The 22500-nt window shown below is 46.9% G+C and overlaps 1 protein-coding gene across 1 annotated transcript in view; it reads left to right on the forward strand.

The window, feature by feature from the left end:
* The window catches only part of LOC105899995 (protein kinase C beta type), a gene marked incomplete at its 5' end in the record, with an annotated part of 81976 nt that overhangs the window by 27557 nt on the left and 31919 nt on the right, over nt 1–22500 (forward strand). Inside the window, 4 exons of the mRNA XM_031577114.2 lie at nt 1086–1182; nt 12606–12752; nt 17206–17379; nt 21009–21100. Of these exons, the coding sequence (XP_031432974.2) occupies nt 1086–1182; nt 12606–12752; nt 17206–17379; nt 21009–21100 (510 nt within the window). The remainder of the gene's footprint in view (nt 1–1085; nt 1183–12605; nt 12753–17205; nt 17380–21008; nt 21101–22500) is intronic.

Raw genomic sequence — 22500 nt, forward strand, 5'->3', positions numbered from 1 at the left:
TCTTTCTGTCCCTCCGACCCCTCTCTGCTCCTCTTTACTGTGCTTTAGCAGTACTGGTCCTTGGTCTTTTTGTGAAGTACTTTAGCAGTAATGGACCTGGTCTTTTTGGTACCTTTTTTATCTTGACAGGCATTTCTTTTAGACTAAAAAGACCGAAACACTTGATCGCATCCTTCTGTAAAGTCCTTGTTGGGTGTTTTTCCTCTCTCTTATGTTTTTGCATTGAGCTGACGTGTGGGATGCCTGATGGTTTGAGTTGCTATATAAAAGTCTTGGCATGATGGACGCCCTTCCATCCAGTTGTAGATTATGACCATTTGTGACCTGAAGATGTATTGTGGGTTAGGGTTCATTTAGATTCTAGATGGCATTCATTCAGTACTGCGTGAGGTTAAACATAGGGCACAGTATGAACTGGTTTAGATTCAGTAGGAGCATACAGCACACATACACAGGGTACAGTATGAACTGGTTTAGATTCAGTAGGAGCATACAGCACACATACACAGGGTACAGTATGAACTGGTTTAGATTCAGTAAGAGCATACAGCACACATACACAGGGTACAGTATGAACTGGTTTAGATTCAGTAAGAGCATACAGCACACATGCACAGGGTACAGTATGAACTGGTTTAGATTCAGTAAGAGCATACAGCACACATGCACAGGACCAGATGCAAAAGGCCCCAGGAGTACATTGGTCAGAGACATTAGGCGAAGACAAAAGAGTTAAACTCACAGCCAATGACACTGCTCAGGGTTTCCTCAAAACACCAGAAGGCTTCATCATTTTGTGCTGTTTTGTCAGTCAGCCATATGTTTAATGTTTCAGACAGAACTGCAGTGCCTCCTCTGACAACCTCTCTCTCCCCCCCCCCCCCTCTCTCTCTCGCGCTGACACACTTTCACATATGCACATACACTCTCTCTCTCTTCTCTGACTCTCTTTCTAACCTCTGCACACACACACACACATACACATCAATACACATAAACACACACACACACACACACACACACACACACACACACACACACACACACACACACACACACACACACACACACACACACACACACAGGTTTAAGCTGCTCAGTCAAGAGGAGGGCGAGTACTTTAATGTGCCAGTCCCTCCAGAGGGTGAAGAGGGGAATGAGGAGCTCCGGCAGAAGTTTGAGGTAAGAAGTGTCACGCCTACAGTATATATGTGTGAATATATCTATCTATCTGTCTATCTATCCATCTATATATACATATATATATAATATGTATATGTACAGTATATACATGCGTGTGGTATATGGTATACAACGTATAGTGTATATATGTGTGTGTTTGGGCTTCCTGGTTCTTGTTAACACACACACACAAACACAGCGCTCTATTATGTTATGCTGATGTACCCACAAGGGAACTCTTTGCCCACCCCCCCCCCCCCCCCCTCCCTCCTCCTCCACCCGGCTCGGTTGGACAGTTGTTGATAATAGAATATGTCCTCTTTTCATAAGCGCCCCCAACACTATTACCCAGCCTTCACTGCAGTCATGTTCATCTTGACACCGTGACAGTCGTCACTCAGCATCTAAATGTTCCAGCCTGGGAACGAATAATCACCTGTGTGTCAGTGTACTCCACCACCCCCACCACCTCCACCCTCGTCTGAATGAGCTAATCGAGCGAGCGGATGCCTCTCTGCAGCATCATCCTCGCAGGGCTAACCTGAGAATTGATTTGTGTGTTTCCCAGTATCCTCTTCCGTTTATTGCCCCCCCCCCCACTCTCTCTCTCTCTCTCTCTCTCTCTCTCTCTCTCTCTCTCTCTCTCTCTCTCTCTGTCTCTGTCTCTGTCTCTGTCTCTGTCTCTGTCTGTCTCCAAACACTCTTCTGCTCATTCTTTCTCCTTACCTTTATCTCTCTCTCCCCTTCACAACCTCTCAAAGTCATATGAACTGCTTGCTTAGTGTGGGATGGGTTGGTAGAACTGCCTGCTTAGTGTGCAGTGTGGTAGTAGAACTGCCTGCTTAGTGTGCAGTGTGGTAGTAGAACTGCCTCTTTAGTGTGCAGTGTGGTAGTAGAACTGCCTGCTTAGTGTGCAGTGTGGTAGTAGAACTGCCTGCTTGGTGTGCAGTGTGGTAGTAGAACTGCCTGCTTAGTGTGCAGTGTGGTAGTAGAACTGCCTGCTTAGTGCACAGTGTGGTGGTAGAATTGCAGGGTTTTTGAGTGTCTCTGTTGTTCACAGCACACAGACGCTCAGTAGGTGACGTGTTTGAAGCCAGTCATTTCCACTGGGAGTTAGGGTGTGTGTGTGTGTGTGTGTGTGTGTGTGTGTGTGTGTGTGTGTGTGTGAGCGAGAGAGAGAGAGAGACTGACCATGAGGGTCTCTGCATTATTCACACACACACCGCCCCCACCCTGCCGCCAACTCCAGCTGTGAAGATGAGCATGATGGTGTTATTTATGAGCTGCCCACACACTCATGCACACGCGCACACACACACCACACACACACACACACACACACACACACACACACACACACACACACACACAGTCTCACATGTGTGTGTACACATGCACACAGACATACTGCATACTGTAATATACTGTACGCATAAACTCCTTCTGTGTCACACAGATTGATACACAGAGACCTGGGTACATGCTTAGAGCTTAATACTATTTATTTAGTTTCTCTCACCTCTCCATTTTGTAGCTGTCCACACACACATACACACGTACACAGAAGCACACACCGACAGACAAACTAACACACACACACACACACACACATACACACGTACACAGAAGCACACACCGACAGACAAACTAACACACACACACACATACACACGTACACAGAAGCACACACCGACAGACAAACTAACACACACACACACACACACATACACACGTACACAGAAGCACACACCGACAGACAAACTAACACACACACACACACACATACACACGTACACAGAAGCACACACCGACAGACAAACTAACACACACACACACACACACACACACACACACACACACACACACACACACACACACACACACACACACACACACACACACACACACACACACATCCATTCTCTATGCCAGCCGATGCGTGTGCCAGTGGACCTTTTGCCTGTATTGTGGGGTTGCGTAACGCTGCACCTGAGAAAGGGCCTTCTGTGCCCACACAATGATGCCATCATCCATTCAGACGCAGGGTGCTCCGACGGCCACTCAGGAGCTCTGCTCTGCTCTGCTCTGCGCACGCCCACAGCTTCCTGTCAGAACCATATATGGCCACGGCGCTTCCTCCCTCATTAGTGTTCTGCAGTAGGGTGACGAACATCAGCGCACCGTTTTGTGTGATTTTACCCCCGAGGTTTGTCAATCTCCATTTTGAGCCGGCACGTAATCCATACCCCATGATGCTTTTGGGAGAGGCTGAAAAGGGTGTGGTGGCTGGTTGGATCTCGCGCACCCTAAGGATGATGGGGGCTCATCACCTGTGAACATCTGAAAGGCTCTCCAACACACGCATGCTAATTCTTTGGAAATGGATGTCTGGCCAATCCTTACAGTCCCATTACAGGCCCATTACGTTTGTCCTGGGCACTCGCAGTGATGTTGACAAAGACATAGAATACTGTTGGAAGACCAGTAGCATCATGCATGTTTATGGAGTCCTACACGGTGAGTAGTCTGATGACTCGTATGGTCAAGACTGTTTAAATAAGGAGATAAGGAGAACAGTCAGAGAATGATTGTTCAGTGTGATATGTATTGTCCAATACGGTCAAAGTCAATCAAAAATGAATTGGAATGGCCGTTCTGTATGCGAATGCTGCAGTGATCTTGAGAATGTAGAGAGAGAGTATCTTCAATATTGTCTCTCTGTGTCTTAGCGCTGGTGGCACTGTGATGCTAGCATTAGGGAGAGCTTGTGCTGATTATCTCATAAAGTTGTTTTCCTGTCTTCGGGGGCTCAGAGCCTGTTCAGGCGTGACTCAGACGTTAGCTGTTTTAGGCAACACCATGCTGTGGGCTTCTGTTACCCTGGCGATGCAGTCCTGGGAGCGTGGTGGGCGGGGTCAGGAGAAGGTCATGTGAGAGTGAGAGGCTGCGCCACGGCTTAGCCAGAGGGCTGAGGTGCTGCTCTAGTTAGTGTGTGCGTGTGCGTGTGTGTGTTTGCATGTGTCTGTGTGTGTGTCTTTGTGTGTGTCTCTGTGTGTGTGTGTGTGTGTGTGTGTGTGTGTGCATGTGTGTGTGCATGTGTGTGTGTTAGTGTGTGTGTTAGTGTGTTTGTGTGTGTGTGTGGAAATGCTAAATGTGAGTCATGGATTTAGTTCATATGGATGATATGTTATACACTAGGGGTCGACCGATATGGTGCTTTTAGGGCCAATACAATAATGATTATCTGTGACAAAAAGAGGATGACAACCGATATTTCAGGCTGATATTTGAATTTTTTTTGGGGGGGTAAACGTTTGGTTTTCTGTTCCATCCAGTCCCATCACCCCATCAGTGGCACTAGGCTGTGATGAAGAACGCAGAGCCTCTCAGTATTTCCATTTCCTCTGTTTGTCATATATCAGTGACATTTCACTGGAGAACTCTTTCGCCGGGAGCTGAAGAGGATCGGGGTCAGAGATATATCGCCTGCTTAATGCATGCTTCATTTTCTCTCCGCCAAAAGTAGTGGATCCCCATTTCAGCATTACAGTTGGCATTGCGGATTATCTGTGAGGGTCACATTCGAGCTGCAGCGCGTGTGTGTATGTGTGTGTGTGTGTGTGTGTGTGTGTGTGTGAGAGAGGCCGTGCACGTTCGAATGAGACGGCGTGTGAGAGAGAGCCAGGGCCTACTGAAAGGAGGCTAATACTGACGTTACGGGTAGATTTCCCTATGGTTATCGTATTTTGGCCACGGAACAGAGGCCCATCGCTATTTCAAAAGCATTCAGCTATCGGACGAACGATGGCAATCATTGCGTAAGAAATAAAGTGAATCGATACATCATTTAGCTTCATTTTCATCATGAAGTATGAAATGTCAAATGTTAAAACTAGTTTGTGCGCCCATGCTTTTTCTGAAGCTGCAGGGAGATTCTACGAGCCCATTAGCTCATAAGTCATTGATGTGAAAGATTGACAGATCTTAGGGCTACTGTGTGGAAGGACTGTGATGAAGTTAGCAAAAATAAAGTGAAATACGAACTGTGTTCTGCACATTTTGATTTGAATAATTCTGCTTCCCTGATGATGATGATGATGATGATGAGGCCAAATGAAGAAACAAACAGGGATTTTCAGCTGTACCGCCAGATTGACAGTGCAGTTGCAAGTGAGCTGCAGTTTAATTTTGCGAGCGGCTGCTTAAAAGACGATTGTCATTCAGAAGCTGTGTTATCGTGAATTTCTTTGAATGTTTCATTTGAAAGAATAAATATACATTGCTATTTGTTAAACGTGCAGTGTCTAACTATTGCATAATTATAAGTGCACCAATTGGTCCATCAAAAGTCCTAATTTATTTTGTATTCCAAGTGTGTATTTTTAGCTTAAGCGTAGACTACTTATACTGATTCAAAAAGGTCCAATGAGGCTAGTGTAATGTGGTTAACGGCATGGTTTGAGCACAACAACCCTTTCACTTGGTACTTACCTTCCATCCTTGTTTCCAGCAGCTAGGTCAGATAACATAGTCTCTCTCGCCAATGGAGGGAATTTTGTGGAAAGAATGTTAGCCATACCAATAGCATTTTTTCTGACAGAGGAGATGCGTTGTGATGGTACATGCATTGCTTTTAAATGTAATTAAATTCCGTAATTTAGATACAAATATAACGATGACAGATAATAAAAAATTTGCAAATATCGCCCGATTATCTAAAAAAGCATATTATTAATTTAATTTAATGGACAGTGATATTTCAACAGACCAGAACATGCAGTATAAATGAAAAGACCTTAAGTGAATGAGATCATGACCGCTAGTAAACACTGCACATTCACTTTGGAATATTCAGATACACTCGAGTCACATTGGCAAGTTGAAGATCCTCAAAGGACCAGTGTGCGTTTAGGCCTCGGCCATCGCAAACCCGTTTCCCTTTCGACTGGCACGCAGTGGTGTGTGTGTGTGTGTGTGTAGACCTGCACTGATCATCCCATCCTTCTCATCATTCTCAGCCTGGCCTTGACTTGACCTGGGGGGGGGGGGGGGGGGGGGGGGTCGGGGCGCACACAGACAATGGACTGTGTCAGCACTGCACACCAACCCACTGCCACAGTCATAGCAAGCCAGTGGCCTGTGGGACCTCTCCTACGCTGAGTCTTCTTTACAGACAGCGCAGGGTGGGCGGACACAGAGAACACACACAGAGAGAGAGAGAGAGAGAGAGAGAGAGAGAGAGAGAGAGAGAGAGAGAGAGAGAGAGAGAGAGAGAGAGAGAGAGAGAGAGAGAGAGAGAGAGAGAGAGAGAGAGAGAGAGAGAGAGAGAGAGAGAGAGAGAGAGAGAGAGAGAGAGAGAACAGAAAGAGAGAGAGAGAGAACAGAAAGAGAGAGAGAGAGAACAGAAAGAGAGAGAGAGAGAACAGAAAGAGAGAGAGAGAGAACAGAGAGAGAGAGAGAGAGAGAGAGAACAGAAAGAGAGAGAGAGAACACACACAGAGAGAGAGAGCTGATGACCCTGGGTTCACACATACCCATCCGGCCTCACTCTACAGTGGGTTAACAGCAGCACACCTTAATGGGTTAGAGCCTCTAATGCGATGACGTGTAGTCCGTGGACACTGTGCTAATCCATCATTCTACTGGTGCTGAATAGTTGTCCATTGTCTACATTTGAAGATGGTAACTTTGTATTTTGTAATATTTTGCACATATATAATATGTGTAGTTTGAAATTCATTGATTTTTGTAGACAACATGCAAATATGTTTGGTTGGCAATGATGAGAAGCCAAGGTTAACAGTGTTAGCATAGCTAGTTAACAAACATTGCTATGGTGCTGCTTTATCACCGGCAGATATCCAGAGTTGAAAGGCAGCTAGCATGGGGGTCTTAGTGTGTCCTCATAGTAGGTGCCTGCTTAGTTTGCTTGTGCTATAGTGTCAGTATAGTATAGATTCTCAAAGGCATTGTGTGTTTTGTCCTCCTATAATTTGGACACAGTTATCTGAGGAAGAGACCAACAGAAAGGGACAGAGAGTGAGAGAGAAGCTTTCAGCCAGCAGATGAGCCTGTATCCCTTGATTTGTTGGTCTGGTCAGGGTAGGACTAAAATATGGACCTGCTTTATTATGTACCTGCTTTAGTATGGCCATTGTCATGTTGTTATGGTGACAGTTGCCCGGAAACAGGACATCTCTCTCCCTGGGTTATTTTTTTTTTTTGTGTGGAGTCCGTGTGCTCACATGCACTCTGTCTTGTCTGGCCCCTCTAGCTCTGTCTGTGTTTAGCCTCACACAGAAACACACACACACACACACACACACACACACACACGCACACACACGCACACACACACACACACACACACAGACACACACACACGCAGACATTGAGCCGCAGGCCAGTAGGGTGAAATGGGGTTCTGGATGAACCAATGAACTGAAGTGGTAATCATTGTCTGCTCCTCACAAGTGTACACTCTCCCTAATGCGTTTCATCTCTTTTTCCAGTGACCACTCACCTTTTATTTTGCAGTAATTCCACCAGTCAAGTGGCATACTGTCCCATTGTTACTGGGACTCTACTGTGTGTGTGTGTGTGTGTGTGTGTGTGTGTGTGACAGAGAGAGAGCCTATGTATGATGCATGTGTACATGTACGGTATGCACGGTGTGTGCATGCATGTGTGTCTGTATGAGTGTGATTTTGAGTGTGTTCTTGTGGGTGTATGCTTATATGTGCATGCATGTGAGTTTAAATGTATGCATTCATATTTGTGTGGACATACGTGTGTGTTTGTGTGTGTGTGCGTAAATGCTCGAGTGAAAGGTTGAGCGTGTGTGTGTGTGTGTGTGTGTGTGTGAATGCTCGAGAGAGTGAGAGTGTGTGTGTGTGTGTGTGTGTGTGTGTGTGTGAGAGAGCTCTGGCGGCTCCTGTCAGCACGGCACTGTGTGGGAGTGAAGGGGTATGTGTATGAGCTGTGGCGGCTGTGTGTGTGTGTGTGTGTGCACGCGCGCAGCCGAGCAGGTTGAAAGCAACACTACGTTGCTCCCGGGAAATCTTCTGAGATGAGCTCTCATCTGCACCTCCCTCCCGCTTTATTTACCTCTCCCTCTGTGTCTCTCTCTCTGTCTCACACACACAGACACATACACACACTCTCTCTTTCTTTCTTTCTTTCTTTCTTTCACTCTCTCTCTCTCTCTAGATCCCTCTGTATCTCACACTTTCTCCCTCCTCTCTCCTTCCTCTCTCTCTTTCTCTCCATTTTGCAATCCCTCCCCCTCTTTCCCTCTCTCTCTCCCTCCCTCCCTCCCTATTGTACTCTCTCACGCTCAAGCACACACAGCTAATATTAATGTTGTGTGTAGCCTGTATGGAATCCCAATCATGCGTGTTTATATTTTGCATGCTCAGACAGCAGTGGTGTTGTAGCATACACACTTACATACGAGCAGATTGAGAAAAGGCTACACACACACACACACACACACACACACACACACACACACACACACATATCCACCATTGATCTGTGCAAAACTCCATGGGTGGGTGGTAGAGGGCACTGGGAGACATGAGATTGTGCGTGTGTGTGTGTGTGTGTGTGTGTGTGTGTGTAGGCTGTTGTTGTGGTGTGTGTTGCTGTCAGTACAGGGTGAGTGGTAGTTGGACTGAGTGATGAAGCCTCCCAGACTGCTGTGGAACTAATCAGAGCCTAACAGGCACACTGACATACACACACCCACACATTCTCTCTCACTCAAACGCACACACACACACAGAGACACACACACACACACACACTCACACTCACAAACATATGCACCATCAATCTGCACGAGTGGTAGGGAATGCTGGGAGACATGAAATTCTGTGTGTCTATGTCTCTGTGTATATTTTACATTGGGAGGGCTTGAAGAGTGCATGACTGCAGTTGCATGCATTTTTGGGGTGTGTGTGTGTGTTTGTGAATAGCTTTTATAATGGAAGTGTGTTAAGTGTGTTAAGTGTGTGTGAGTGTGAGTGTGAGTGTGTGTGTGTGTGTGTGTGTGCGTGTGTGTTTGTTTAACCTAACAGCATTCAGTCCTTATTATACCCCAGGCCTGTCTCTGTTGTAGCACATTGAAGTCTGATTGTGTATTTGCATGGAACAGCCTCAGATGGTATTCCCTGAAGCCTTTGTTTGTGTCCCTTTTCCTGTGTGTGTGTGTGTGTGTGTGTGTGTGTGTGTGTGTGTGTGTGTGTGTGTGTGTGTGTGTGTGTGTCTCTCTGTGTGTCTCTGTGTGTCTGTCTGGGGGTGTAAGCTGAGCTTGACCTTGAATTGGGGCTGTGTGTGTGTGTGTGTGTGTGTGTGTGTGTGTGTGTGTGTGTGTGTGTGTGTGCGCGTGTGTGTGTGTGTATGTGATGGGGTGGGGTGGGGGTGTTGGCTGTCCAGCCTGCTGGTCTGTTGGGAGTCCGGTCTGTTCTGTACAGAACTGCAGGGAGCAGGTTAATGGAATTCCATGCTAGACTGAGCCCTGTGCCTGCCTCACAATATGGCTGCAGTTTGGAAATTAAAATTGAATGTATTTCAAAAAGCTGAAAGAGAACGATAGAAAAAGAGAGAGGAGAGAAGAGAAGAGAAATAAGAGTGAGGTGGGGGAGAGAGTGTGACAGAAAAGCAGAAAGGAATGCAGGGTTGAAATGGAAATGTTCTGGGTACGAGAAGACTAGTGAGTTGAGAAAGAAGGGAGCAGGGAGGGTGTGAGAGGAAGACTGAAGGCTAACATGAAATCATCTGAAAGGAGAGGGCTACTGTGTGTGTGTGTGTGTGTGTGTGTGTGTGTGTGTGTGTGTGTGTGTGTGTGTGTGTGTGTGTACACGCACGCTGTGGGGTCTCCCTGGTTGCACTCATTGTCAGTAGAGTCCACCATAAATCTACATTCACCTCACATTCGGAGAAGCTCTGCTCTATTCTGCCCTCACACTTTCTACCTCGATGCGGTGTGTTACGTCCCACCCTTGGGCCGCCCTGTAAGGCAAATAACACTCCACCATTGACCCGAAGTGAAACTCAGACAACACCTTTTGAAATACCCATACCATGAGATTGATTACCATAAAGACTTACAAAACAACCATGACACTATATCAAGAACAGCAGCACTAAATGAAATCCCAGGCTCACCGGCAGCAAGACCAGCAGTCCCCACGCCAGACGCCTCTCTGCTACCGCTTCTACTGCCGTGTGAGCTTTTAAGCAGCTCATATCCAGGGCCAGGTGCACCTCACCAATGACTAATCAGTTGTAGAACACCTGGGCGGAGCTACATAGAAGACGGAAGAGGGAAAGGGACAAACGGCTTCGCTGCGTATCGGCTAATCCCAGTCTTTTTGTATCATGCAATCACGTTCAACTTAGCATACAGTTAAAACAATGTTAGTGTGTTAGCAAGTTAGCGTAAACAGGTTAGTGTGTTAAACTACAAAACTTCCGGTTTAAGTAGTACACACACACACACACGCACACACACACACACACACACACACACACACACTCTAAAGAGCAGCTAAGCTAGCAAAATGATAATTGACAAAGCAATTGCCCCTTAAATGTGGCACTAATACAGCACACCAAAATTGACTGTGACAAATTAGCAACATACTATTTATTCATTGAAATGTAGTGTACGTAGCATTTAAAATGAGGAATGGAGTGCTACTTACCAAGGCTGAATGTTAAAGGTAAAACAAGCTAAATGCACAAACCAAAAAGCACCTTGTCCAGAACTCGCAGAAAAGCAACAGCTCACTACCTCTGAGCATGTGGACTAATCCGAATTCTACTCAAGTCTGCCACCTAACAATGCTGATCAGAGCTGCCAGCACTGCACATAACAACTCTCTAAGCCCCAATATGATGCAATTCATTTGCAGCAATGTCACAACAATCTGGGACTGCTGCTGACGAAAGGTGTCGGCTCGGGTCAGAAGTGAACAAACACAACAACAAACAAACAAACCTACTGAGAAAGGAGCACAGGGTCTTAACACACGAAAGGGCCAAATAAGTCACTTCCACTGGGTTTAAGAAGGAGCAGCCAACAAACGGGTATCTATACAAGTAGGTGCCACTTCCACTACACACAAATTGGCCACCACCATCGGGTGAGAAAGAAAACACCACAAAACCAAACATAACAAATGTACTGGATTTACCCACACGAAAGCAGTAACACAGGTGACCGACACCAAAGTGGAGTTCAACAGCCACAACCTAAAAGGGCCACAGTAACTAGACCAACTACAAAGTTACTGCCACAAACCAACAGCAACAACACAAAGAACCAACAAAATGAACTGCCGCTACTGCAACACACAATGGACACCACGTGGTCTTCAGCCACATACAGAAGTTGCTGTGATTGATGTTGGAAACCAGCAACGCAAAATTGCGTGGCGAACTGGGAGGCCATACCCTGAAGCGTGACCCTACTCAGGATTACCACTAAGAGCAGAACAACACAGTGGCAAGTTCTTCAAACCTGCCCAATGGCTACCTAATCAGGATGCTCTCAAAACAAACTCCAGATGACTGAAGTCACTACACAGTCATAAAGCAAAACTAAATAAAAACAACAACTACAAATAATCGAACGAAAGAGATTGTCACTGCACTCGACAAACCACTGCGTTTTGGTATTTTGGCCACTACATACACACAAAATGACACAGGCTTTCCTCACCACATGGGATTTTATCCCAGACTCGAGCCCCCAATTGTTAGTGTGTGTGTGTGTGTGTGTGTGTGTGTGTGTGTGTGTGTGTGTGTGTGTGTGTGTGTGTGTGTGTGTGTGTGTGTGTGTGTGTGTGTGTGTGTGTGTGTGTGTGTGTGTGGGTGTGTGTGTTTGTAGTGACATTTATTCACTAAAACTCTGTTCATGAATAGAGAGTTTCCTGCCATTCAACTTCAGCGTGGATGAACACTGTCTCAAGAGCCACACATATTAACCTGATTGGCAACAACATTGGCACACACACACACAAATGCACAGGACTGCCTGGCATCTATCAGCTTGCCAGCTTGGACTCTTTACTTCCTGCCAGCAAGTCATAGCTTATCCAGACGGTTTGTGAAACACACATACAAACATACACACCATCACACACATTCACACGTCCTCTACTTTGGCAGTATACTCATTTTGTCTCTGCCTGTTGGCATATTATTCAGTGTGTGTGTGTGTGTGTGTGCGCCTTTTCAGAGTGTTACATTTTGTGTGCATTTAACCTAAAGTGATACCATGGAAGGAAGGCATTCTGCTTTTGACTTTTCAGAAGAATAAAATGTAATGTCTCTGTGTGTGTGTGTCTGTCTCTCTCTCACACTCTCTCTCTGTCTGTGTCTGTGTGTGTGTGTGTGTGTGTTTCACTCTCCAGAGGGCCAAAGTGGGGCCGGGCACCAAGAAAACTGATGGAACCTCTCCTAATGCCATCTCCAAATTCGACAGCAATGGCAACCGCGACCGCATGAAGCTCTCTGATTTCAACTTCCTCATGGTGCTTGGCAAAGGCAGCTTTGGGAAGGTAGCCCTCTCTTTGTCTCTCTCTCTCTCTCTCTCTCGCTTTATCTTTTCCCTTTTTTCAGTTGCTCTTTTTTTTTTGCACACACCCCCTTTCTCCCCCCCCCCCTCTTTCATGCTGTCTCATTTTCATTCGCTCTCTCTCTCTTTCTCTTCTTTTCTGTCTATATCATTTTGTCATTCCCTCTTGCTTTCACCATGCATTTATCTATCCCTCCCTCCCTCTCTCTCTCTCTCTCTCTCTCTCTCTCTCTCTCTCTCTCACATTCAATCTACCTTCTCTTCAGTCCCCCTTTGATTTCTTCATTTATTTTTCCTCTGTGGTGTCAGAGAGGCTCAGGACGGCTTTATGAATGTACGGCAGGTAATCTCCTCTTAGACAAGGTCACTCTCCATGTCCCAAATTTCTGGAGGGGGCAAGAGAGAAAAGCAGGGATAGAGAGAGAGAGTGTGGGGGGGGGGAGAGAGAGCATGAGAAAGAGAAGGAGAGAGGGAGGGAGGCAGGGACGAGAGAAAAAATGGGGAGAGCGAGTGGGCATTGTCTAAATAGGCACATGTTCCAGCTGCTCGCAGTTTCCATAGCAACAGGCATTTACAATGATATTGATATGTTGACGTAAGAGCGAGGGACCTGTGTCAGAGTTATTAACTGGAGTCCTCGTCTGATGCTATCGCTACCACCACCACCACAAATACAATGTCCCCTCACTGCCAAGCTGTTTACCTCTCAGACCCCTGTTCATTAGCCCCTTCAGCTGCAAAACAGCCCCCCTGAAGGATGGGGGTGGGGGGGGGGGGGGTATGGTTGAGCAGAGGGAGAGGGGGGAGGAATATAACCATGATTAGAAGCTAGAGGTTTGGCTCTAGTGCACATTCATAAGGCGCACATTTAAGGGACTTGCCGATACAAATCTGAACTGGCCCTGAGAATACTGATAGGCATCCCTGTCATGTGTGTGGAGTGGGGGGAGGGGGGCGCTGCAATATCTATCCCGTTATTTCCCAAAATGCCTTTCATGTTTTTCCCCCAGACATGACATGGAAGGTATCAGATGTCGGCACACACACACACACTCTGATAAACAACAACAGCACTGTGTTGTCTTTGGGATTGTTCTTTTCTTGTTCAGTCACCATTGACAGCGTTGCCCACCAGCCTCCGGCTCTGAATCAGACGCTAACGGGAGCCTTGGCGGTCGGCCTCTCAGGGAGCCACTCCGCCCTTGTTCCTGCCGCGGAGAAGAGGCGAGAGCCACTCTCTCTGTGTGTGTGTGTTTGTGTGTGTGTGTGTGTGTGTGTGTGTGTGTGTGTGTGTGTGTGTGTGTGTGTGTGTGTTGGCTGAGCAGATGGTGGCCTCTGTGAAGTCGACGCTGACTGCACAACTATTTCCACCGCCAGTCACCCAGCCTCCATCTGGGCAGTGCTTTAAAAGCAGCACAAAGTCAAGCAGCTTCCGCACTCATTTCCATAGCTGCATATTTTTAGAGAAAAAGAGCGAGAGAGCAAGAGACAGAGAGAGAGAGAGAGAGAGAGAAAGAGAAAGAGAGGGTGGAGGTGGTAATGGTGGTGGTGACAGTGGAGTGTGTGTGTGTGTGTATGTGGGTAAAGAGTGGAACTTTCTGGAGCTTGTTTGCAAAAAAGTTTCCTCGCACGTGTAGGTCTGCTGTCAAGATTGCTGTTGTGATCTTGAGAAGGCTGCGTCGCTGTTTTTATTTTTCTGTGTTTTAGAAATGTGTGTTTATGGTCTCCAGCTGTGTCATACTGCCAGACTACCTTGTGAGTCAGTCATCACATTGTCACAGAAACACACACATACACATGTGTGTGTACAAACACACACACACACACACACACACACACACACACACACACACACACAAGCACAGCCAATGATGAGTGTGAAGCCTGCTTCTACATGCTACTAGCACTTCAAGCAGATCCTATTTCTCTCATGTTCAGAACGTGTGTGTGTGTGTGTGTGTGTGTGTGTGTGTGTGTGTGTGTGTCTGGAAGTGAGCCTGATGACAGATGTTTTCCCAGATTTCTCGATTATGGAGAATATGCTGCTGAATTGCTTGACGTCTGCCAGTCTCTCTCTCTCTCCCTCTCTCTTTCGCACCCACTCTGGTATTTCTTTCTTTTTGTCTCCTCTCCTTCTGTCTCCTGCTCCCTACGGTGTTCACTCTCTCTCATGCTCTCTCTCTCTCTCTCTCCCTCCATCTCTTTTGTGTGGTTGCCCTCAGGCTCTCTCTTAGACTGAACAGAGTTAAAATCTGTCCCCCAATCACTGGAGCGTCAAGCCAGCTTCCCCATTGTGAGGTGCTAAAATCTGCACCTTATCTGACAATGACTGGAGAACAGCTTTGTTTCTGCATGTGGATGTGTGTGTGTGAGAGAGAGACAGGGAGAGAAAGAGGGAGATAGACGGAGATTGTGTGTGTGTGTGTGTGTGTGTGTGTGTGTGTGTGTGTTAGAGAGAGAGATGGGGATAGGGAAAGGGAAAGATAGATGGCAAGTGTGTATGTGTTTGTCTGTGTGTGGTGTGTGTGTGTGTGAGTGAGTGATTTATCCTGATTGGGCCATGTACAGCGTTTCTGTCTCTGCCTGTGTAAGCACATCATATTTCATGGGCACAGCCCCACGCCTCGCTGGGCAGTAACACCCTCAAATCCCTGCTACTGCCCACTAAAGAGCTGCTCATTTGCCCATTACGGTGCGTCAGGACCACCCAGTCATGGGCAGAGTTTGACATTTGAGCTCAGGCGTGAGGGTGGGGGCGGAAAACGGGCAGAGATATTTTTTTTTATTTTTTTTTTATCCTGCCGTCAATACACTGGCTAATGATGCCGCAGTACAGTTTGACATGAGGCCGTGCATAGGGTTATAACACTCAACTTGAAGAGGCCATCTTGTTGAGTAAAACACTTATTCTCTAGAGCTCACCATACTATACCTCTTTAGAGTTAAAGCTTAACTAAAATGTTTGGTCATCTTTTATCTCAAACCTCTCCTTTTCATCTGGCTCAAACAGCTGACAATTAAGGGTGCAATAACTTTCTTCTCCAGTAAATCAGCTAAATGTAACCGTCAGAATTTTTTAATCAGGAGCCTGGATCTGTTCTGGTGGAAATGCACATCCAGAATATCTTGAACATTCTTTCAGATTTTTCTTCATTCTTTATTTTCTTTTTGAGTGCAAAAGGCAGTGTCTGGCATTTGCACATGTTGTCACACCTTGTCAGATCCTCTGAAGAGGTTGTTTATGTTTGTCATTTTGCATTCAACATGGCGCCTTTTGTGCTAGTTGTGACTGTAAGGTTAAAAAAAAGCAGTTCACATGTCGTCTTTGGTCACTCGGTCTGACACTGAGGGAAATGCCATCTTGCCATCCTGATATGTCTGTTTGTTTTAGGCTGAAACTTCCTAATTATAACAGGATGCTTCCTCTCTCAGGCTCTCAGATGCTGTTAGTCCTCTCTGGGCTTTCAACAAGAAACTCTCCCTTTTTAAAAACAAGCAAATCTCCTTACCTGCTTAAACTGGATTTTCTCACAACTCTGTCCAGAAACATGTTTTTCTTACCGCGCGGTCTCCTTCTCTCGCACTGTCTCACTGCGCCCTTCTGTGTGGCCCCTGTCTCACTGCCCTGTTTCACTGCCCTGTCTCACTGCCCTGTCTCACTGCGCTCTCTCACTGCCCTCTCTCACTGCCCTGTCTCACTACCCTGTCTCACTGCGCTCTCCTGTGTGGGCACTGCATTATTATCGGAGATTTTGCAATGGCATATTACAGCAACTTGTGTAGTTACTCATTAGCCTTCAGATTGTATCAGAGCCCCAAGAAAAGGCCTGTGTCCTACTGTGTCCTCAACCCTCCCCGCCTCTTACTGAGCTGGCATCAGTCACCGTCTGCCCACTGTCTGGGCACACTCCAGTAACACAACCAATGTCTACATGCCCAAAAGAGCAAAAAGAGCCCTGACAACCCTGAAAATACCCCACCGACAGCCTGAATTCTAAGGGCTATATTCACTTTTAGTTGTTTACAGGCTTTTAAAACCAGGGCGCATAGGTATCTTATTTAATGGCAGCAACTGCTTTTGCTCATATGTGACTCCTCTGACTTTCTAAAGACTGGCCCTTTTGTCAGAATGATCACGCAGAGCAAAGGATCTTCCTTGGTAATGATGGGTAGCGGACTTGGGTAGCCGTTCACCCTCTCCTCTATGAAATGGTTCCAAACAGTGTTTGTGTGGTTTTTTTATAGACACATCCTGCCTCAGCAAAGAGCACTGAGAGCATGAGCATGAGCAAAGAGCATGAGCAAAGAGCATGTCCTGACCATGCTGTGTGTGTGTGTGTGTGTGTGTGTGTGTGTGTGTGTGTGTGTGTGTGTGTGTGTGTGTGTGTGTGTGTGTGTGTGTGTGTGTGCGTGCGCGTGCGCGTGTGTGAGATCAGGTGATGCTGGCGGAGCGCAAGGGCACAGAGGAGCTGTACGCCATCAAGATCCTGAAGAAGGACGTGGTGATCCAGGACGATGACGTGGAGTGCACCATGGTGGAGAAGAGGGTGCTGGCTCTGGCGGGGAAGCCCCCCTTCCTCACCCAGCTCCACTCCTGCTTCCAGACTATGGTAGGTTCTCTTCTCTTCTCTTCTCTTCTCTTCTCTTCTTTTCCTCCGCCTTCCCACTGGTGTGTGTGCACACAAGCACACACACACACACACACACACACACACACACACACACAGATATACACAAGTGTTGGCATGCTCCTTCGTATTCTCATCTCCTCCTCCCCCGCACAGCGCGGCATCCCCACCATGCAGGCAGATGTGGTCACTATGCAGAATCCAGGTGGTGTGTGTGTGTGTGTGTGTGTGTGTGTGTGTGTGTGTGTGTGTGTGTGTGTGTGTGCGCACACACAAGGCTTTGGCCACAGAAGCGAGTGGGGCTTGAGAACTGACAGGCGGCAGCCTAGTCTCCCAGTGCCCCACTGAGCTCTGCAGGGGCCGCTGTCACAATGAAGGAAGGAGAGAGAGAGAGAGAAAGGGAACGAGAGAAGGACCGATGAAGAGAGAGGAAAGGGAAGGATAGAATGGAGAAAGAGAGTGGAGAGAGAGCGAGCGAGAGAGAGTTTGTGTGTGTGTGTGTGTGTGTGTGTGTGTGTGTGTGTGTGTGTGTGTGTGTGTGTGTGTGTGTGTGTGTGTGTGTGTGTGTGTGTGTGTGTGTGTGTGTGTGTGTGTGTGTGTGTGTGTGTGTGTGTGTGTGTGTGGGTGGGTGGGTGTTAGAGAGAGAGTAAGGATGAGGCAGGGAAGGGGTTAGAGGTGCTAGGAGAGAAAAGAAAGCCTGGGAGGGAAAGAGTGAGATAGAGGATGTGTGAGAGACCGATAAGGAACAGAAGGGAGAGGGAGAAGAGGGGGAGCCGGAGAAACAGGATGATGACTACAGAGAGAAAGAGTGTGTGAGTGTGTGTGTGTGTCAGTGAGGGAGCCAGATACTAAGAGGAAGAGAAAAAAGAGGAGAAGGTGGAAAAAAACAGTGGGAGGATGGGATTGTGACGTCACCGTCTTTTCATCGTCGTTGTCGTCATCATCGTCATCTTTTTCACGATGTTTCTAAAGACCGCATTCAACTCGGGGGGAATCTCTCCGCAGAGAGAGACCCCTCTCCACACTACCTGGGTCAGACTCCCCACCGCTAAGCGCACCACACAAAGGTGGCCGCTCATTCACACACAATAATACACCATTTTGCTGTGAGCCAGCGTGTTATTATTGATGCCGGCAGAGCCTCGCAGCCCAGGCCCCCGTGCTTCGAGTCGAGTCACATCCCTGTTCATTATTGTGCAGTCAATAGAGTGTGGGAGTGACCGGCGTCATTTTGTATGCGGCGGATTAGCATTTTTGCAAGTTCCGGTTTAAAAAATGTAAAATAAAGAAAAACCCTATTAGAAAAATGAATGGGGATTTTGGAAAATCGACAAAATCATGACCATGGCAGTTAAATATCTGCTTGAGAGACCCAACATTCAATTCGGTTCAATAAAATGCATGTGTATGTCGTCTGTGTATAGACCGTAGACATGTTATATCTCTAAAATATGTCTGTTGCTATCCCTCTGCTACCAGTGACAAATAAGAGACTACAAAGCAATTTCACAAGGTGACCGGAAGCTAACCATAGCTAGCTTTACCTTTCATTATACAAGTGTCATGATTACAAGTGTTCTCACAATCACTCTGTCAACTGAAGTAAACACATTGATCACCTAAGGAATTGATAGCCACAATCTGTTGCTTAGAATAAATCAGCTGTTTTAGGTGCTAGAGCTGTAATAATAAGTTTCATAAGAAACAGCGGGCTGTGAGTTAAGCCTTGTCTGTAACCATGGATACCACTCTGGAGTCCCACATACTCCCTGAGGTAAGCGACATGATGTAGTCCGTCCTTTTTCTGCTTTAGTGTATTGGTAGCAACATCTTTATTTTTACAAAACAAGACAACAGTTTGTGATCAAAGGCAGACTGACTACATTTTAACTCACCAAATGGTTTGCCTAAGTGTTCTACTGGCGTTGTTTTGCACGCACATGCCATATTTTTCCATAGGGATTCTTTCTTTGGAACCAGTAAGAGTGAAAATGCTAACACTGACAACTACATCTTCTGGTCACACACTCACTCACTCACTCACACACAACCACACACGCACTCACTCACACACAACCACACACGCACTCACTCACAACCACACACACACACGCACTCACTCACACACAACCGCACACGCACACGCACACTCACACAACCGCACATGTACACTCAACCACACACGCACACTCAACCACACACGCACTCACTCACACACAACCACACACGCACACTCACACAACCACACACGCACACTCACACAACCGCGGACGTACACTCAACCACACACGCACTCACTCACACACAACCACACACGCACACTCACACAACCGCACACGCACACTCACACAACCGCACACGCACACTCATACAACCGCACACGCACACTCACACAAACGCACACGCACACTCACACAAACGCACACGCACACTCACATTCACATTCACACACACAATCTCTCTCACACACACACACACACACACACACACACACACACACACACAAACGCATGTCTGACAGTGATGGGACCTCCACTTAAGCAAAGCAGAGCGGCTTTTCTCCCTCACGCACTCACACACACACTCTTGAAGGCGCTTAATCCTCACTGACTTTAATTCGCTGGTCCAGCATTCCATACCAGACCATCAATCACACATACACACACTCTCACACTCCATAGGCTGTAGGCACAGAATCACAGCGGCCTGCAGTGCTGAATGAGTCCAATTAAACAACTCAAAGGCGGAGAACAGATCATGTTTAAGAATGCGTGTTATTACTCTTTCCTGATTATATATTTTGGGTGGTTGTCGGACTCGGATGAAGTAGACTTAAATACTGGATTTGTGCATCCTGAGATGTCCTTCTGGTGTTGTTGAGTGTATGTGTGTGTGAGAAAGTGTGTTTGCTTTTTTTTTTCCGTGTGTGTGTGTGTGTGTGTGTGTGTGTGTGCCATTTAATGATAAAGAATGAGAAATAGCTGTACATTATCTGTCTGACACTAAGTACATAGTTCATTAATGCTGAATCTGAACGCTTCATTTCCATAGGAATCATTGCTAAAGGCCATAATGTGACCTGTATTAACCTCCCCAGTGTCATTAAGCCCTCAGCAAACAGTCTAGTCATATATGCCAGTGTGTGTATTCTGCTTTATGAGCCAAGACAATGAACACATCACCAATAAGCACTTAACACACATACCACACACACACACACACACACACACACACACACACACACACACATCAGAAAAAAGTGTAGTTCTGTAACGGGGAGGGGTGTTGATGTAGTGCACTCTGGAGTTCAATAGGAGACAGCCCGGGAGTCCTAACGCTGAGCCAATGAGGAACACCACCAGCAGGCTTACAGACTCAGGCCCAGAACTAGAGCCTCTGGCCATAGACAGCTCAGTTAATTTGACTGTGCTAGGTGTGATGTTTACATGTGTGTGTATACAGGTGTGTGTATATATGCGTGTGTGTGTGTGTGTATATATGCATGTGTGTGTATATATGCGTGTGTGTGTGTGTGTGTGTGTGTGTGTGTGTGTGTATATGCATGTGTGTGTGAGTTTAGCAACACTTAAACATGTTTTTATTCTGTGCAGGACCGACTCTACTTTGTCATGGAGTACATCAATGGAGGAGATCTAATGTACCAGATCCAACAGGTGGGCAAGTTCAAGGAGCCCCATGCTGTGTAAGTGCCCTCTCAAGGCTCACCCTCCTCTGGGCAGAGCGCCCACACCTGTGCCCTCACCCAACTCATCTCTGTTTTAATGAGCGCTCTACGCAGCTGGCTAACAGACCTCTAGTTTAATGATGCTCCACCAAACTGACTAAAAGATCTCCTCCGTTTTAATGGTGCTCCACCCAACTGACTTAAAGATCTCTGTTTTAATAGTGCTTTATCTAACTGACTGTAAGATCTCTAGTTTAATGGCGCTCTACCCAACGGACTAATAGCCCTATAGTTTATTGATGCTCTGCCAATCTGACGGAAAGACCTGTAGTTTTAATAGGGATGATTCTTAAAGGAATGGACAGACACATAAGGACACCAGACAGGAAGGAGGGGGCTAGTGAAGGAGGGATGTGTAGAGAGGACAGAAGGAAGTACGGAGAGAGGGATGTGAAAGTGGAGAGATACAAGAGGGCAGGGAACAGGGCTGAGGGAGAGAGAAAGAAAGATGGGACAGAGTGTTAAACAACAGATGCTTGGAGGACAGAAAGAGAGAGAGAAAGAGAAAGTACAAGCATGGTTTTCTCTGCAGTCCTGGATGGGCTGTCACAGTAAGGTCACTGCAGTCAGGAGTGAACCTCCTCCTCTCCTTCTCTTTCTCTTTCTCTTTCTTTCTCTTTCTCTCTCTCTCTCTCTCTCTCTCTCTGTCTCTTTCTCTCTCTCCATCTCTTCTCCTTTTCCTCCAGTGAGTAGTGAGACATCCACAGGACGTAGTGCAGCCAAGAGCTGACGTGAGCGCTCAATGTAAGCGTCAGAGCTGACGTGAGCGCTCAATGTAAGCGTCACAGCAGACGTGAGCGCTCAATGTAAGCGTCACAGCAGACGTGAGCGCTCAATGTAAGCGTCAGAGCTGACGTGAGCATTCAATGTAAGCGTCACAGCTGACGTGAGCGCTCAATGTAAGCGTCACAGCAGACGTGAGCGCTCAATGTAAGCGTCAGAGCTGACGTGAGCGCTCAATGTAGGCGTCAGAGCTGACGTGAGCGCTCAATGTAAGCGTCACAGCTGACGTGAACGCTCAATGTAAGCGTCAGAGCTGACGTGAGCATTCAATGTAAGCGTCAGAGCTGACGTGAGCGCTCAATGTAAGCGTCAGAGCTGACGTGAGCGCTCAATGTAAGCGTCACAGCTGACGTGAGCGCTCAATGTAAGCGTCAGAGCTGACGTGAGCGCTCAATGTAAGCGTCAGAGCTGACGTGAGCGCTCAATGTAAGCGTCAGAGCTGACGTGAGCGCTCAATGTAAGCGTCACAGCTGACGTGAGCGCTCAATGTAAGCGTCAGAGCTGACGTGAGCGCTCAATGTAAGCGTCACAGCAGACGTGAGCGCTCAATGTAAGCGTCAGAGCTGACGTGAGCG

The sequence above is a fragment of the Clupea harengus genome, chromosome 1 (genome assembly GCF_900700415.2).
Source record: "Clupea harengus chromosome 1, Ch_v2.0.2, whole genome shotgun sequence".
Lineage (NCBI taxonomy): Eukaryota > Metazoa > Chordata > Actinopteri > Clupeiformes > Clupeidae > Clupea > Clupea harengus.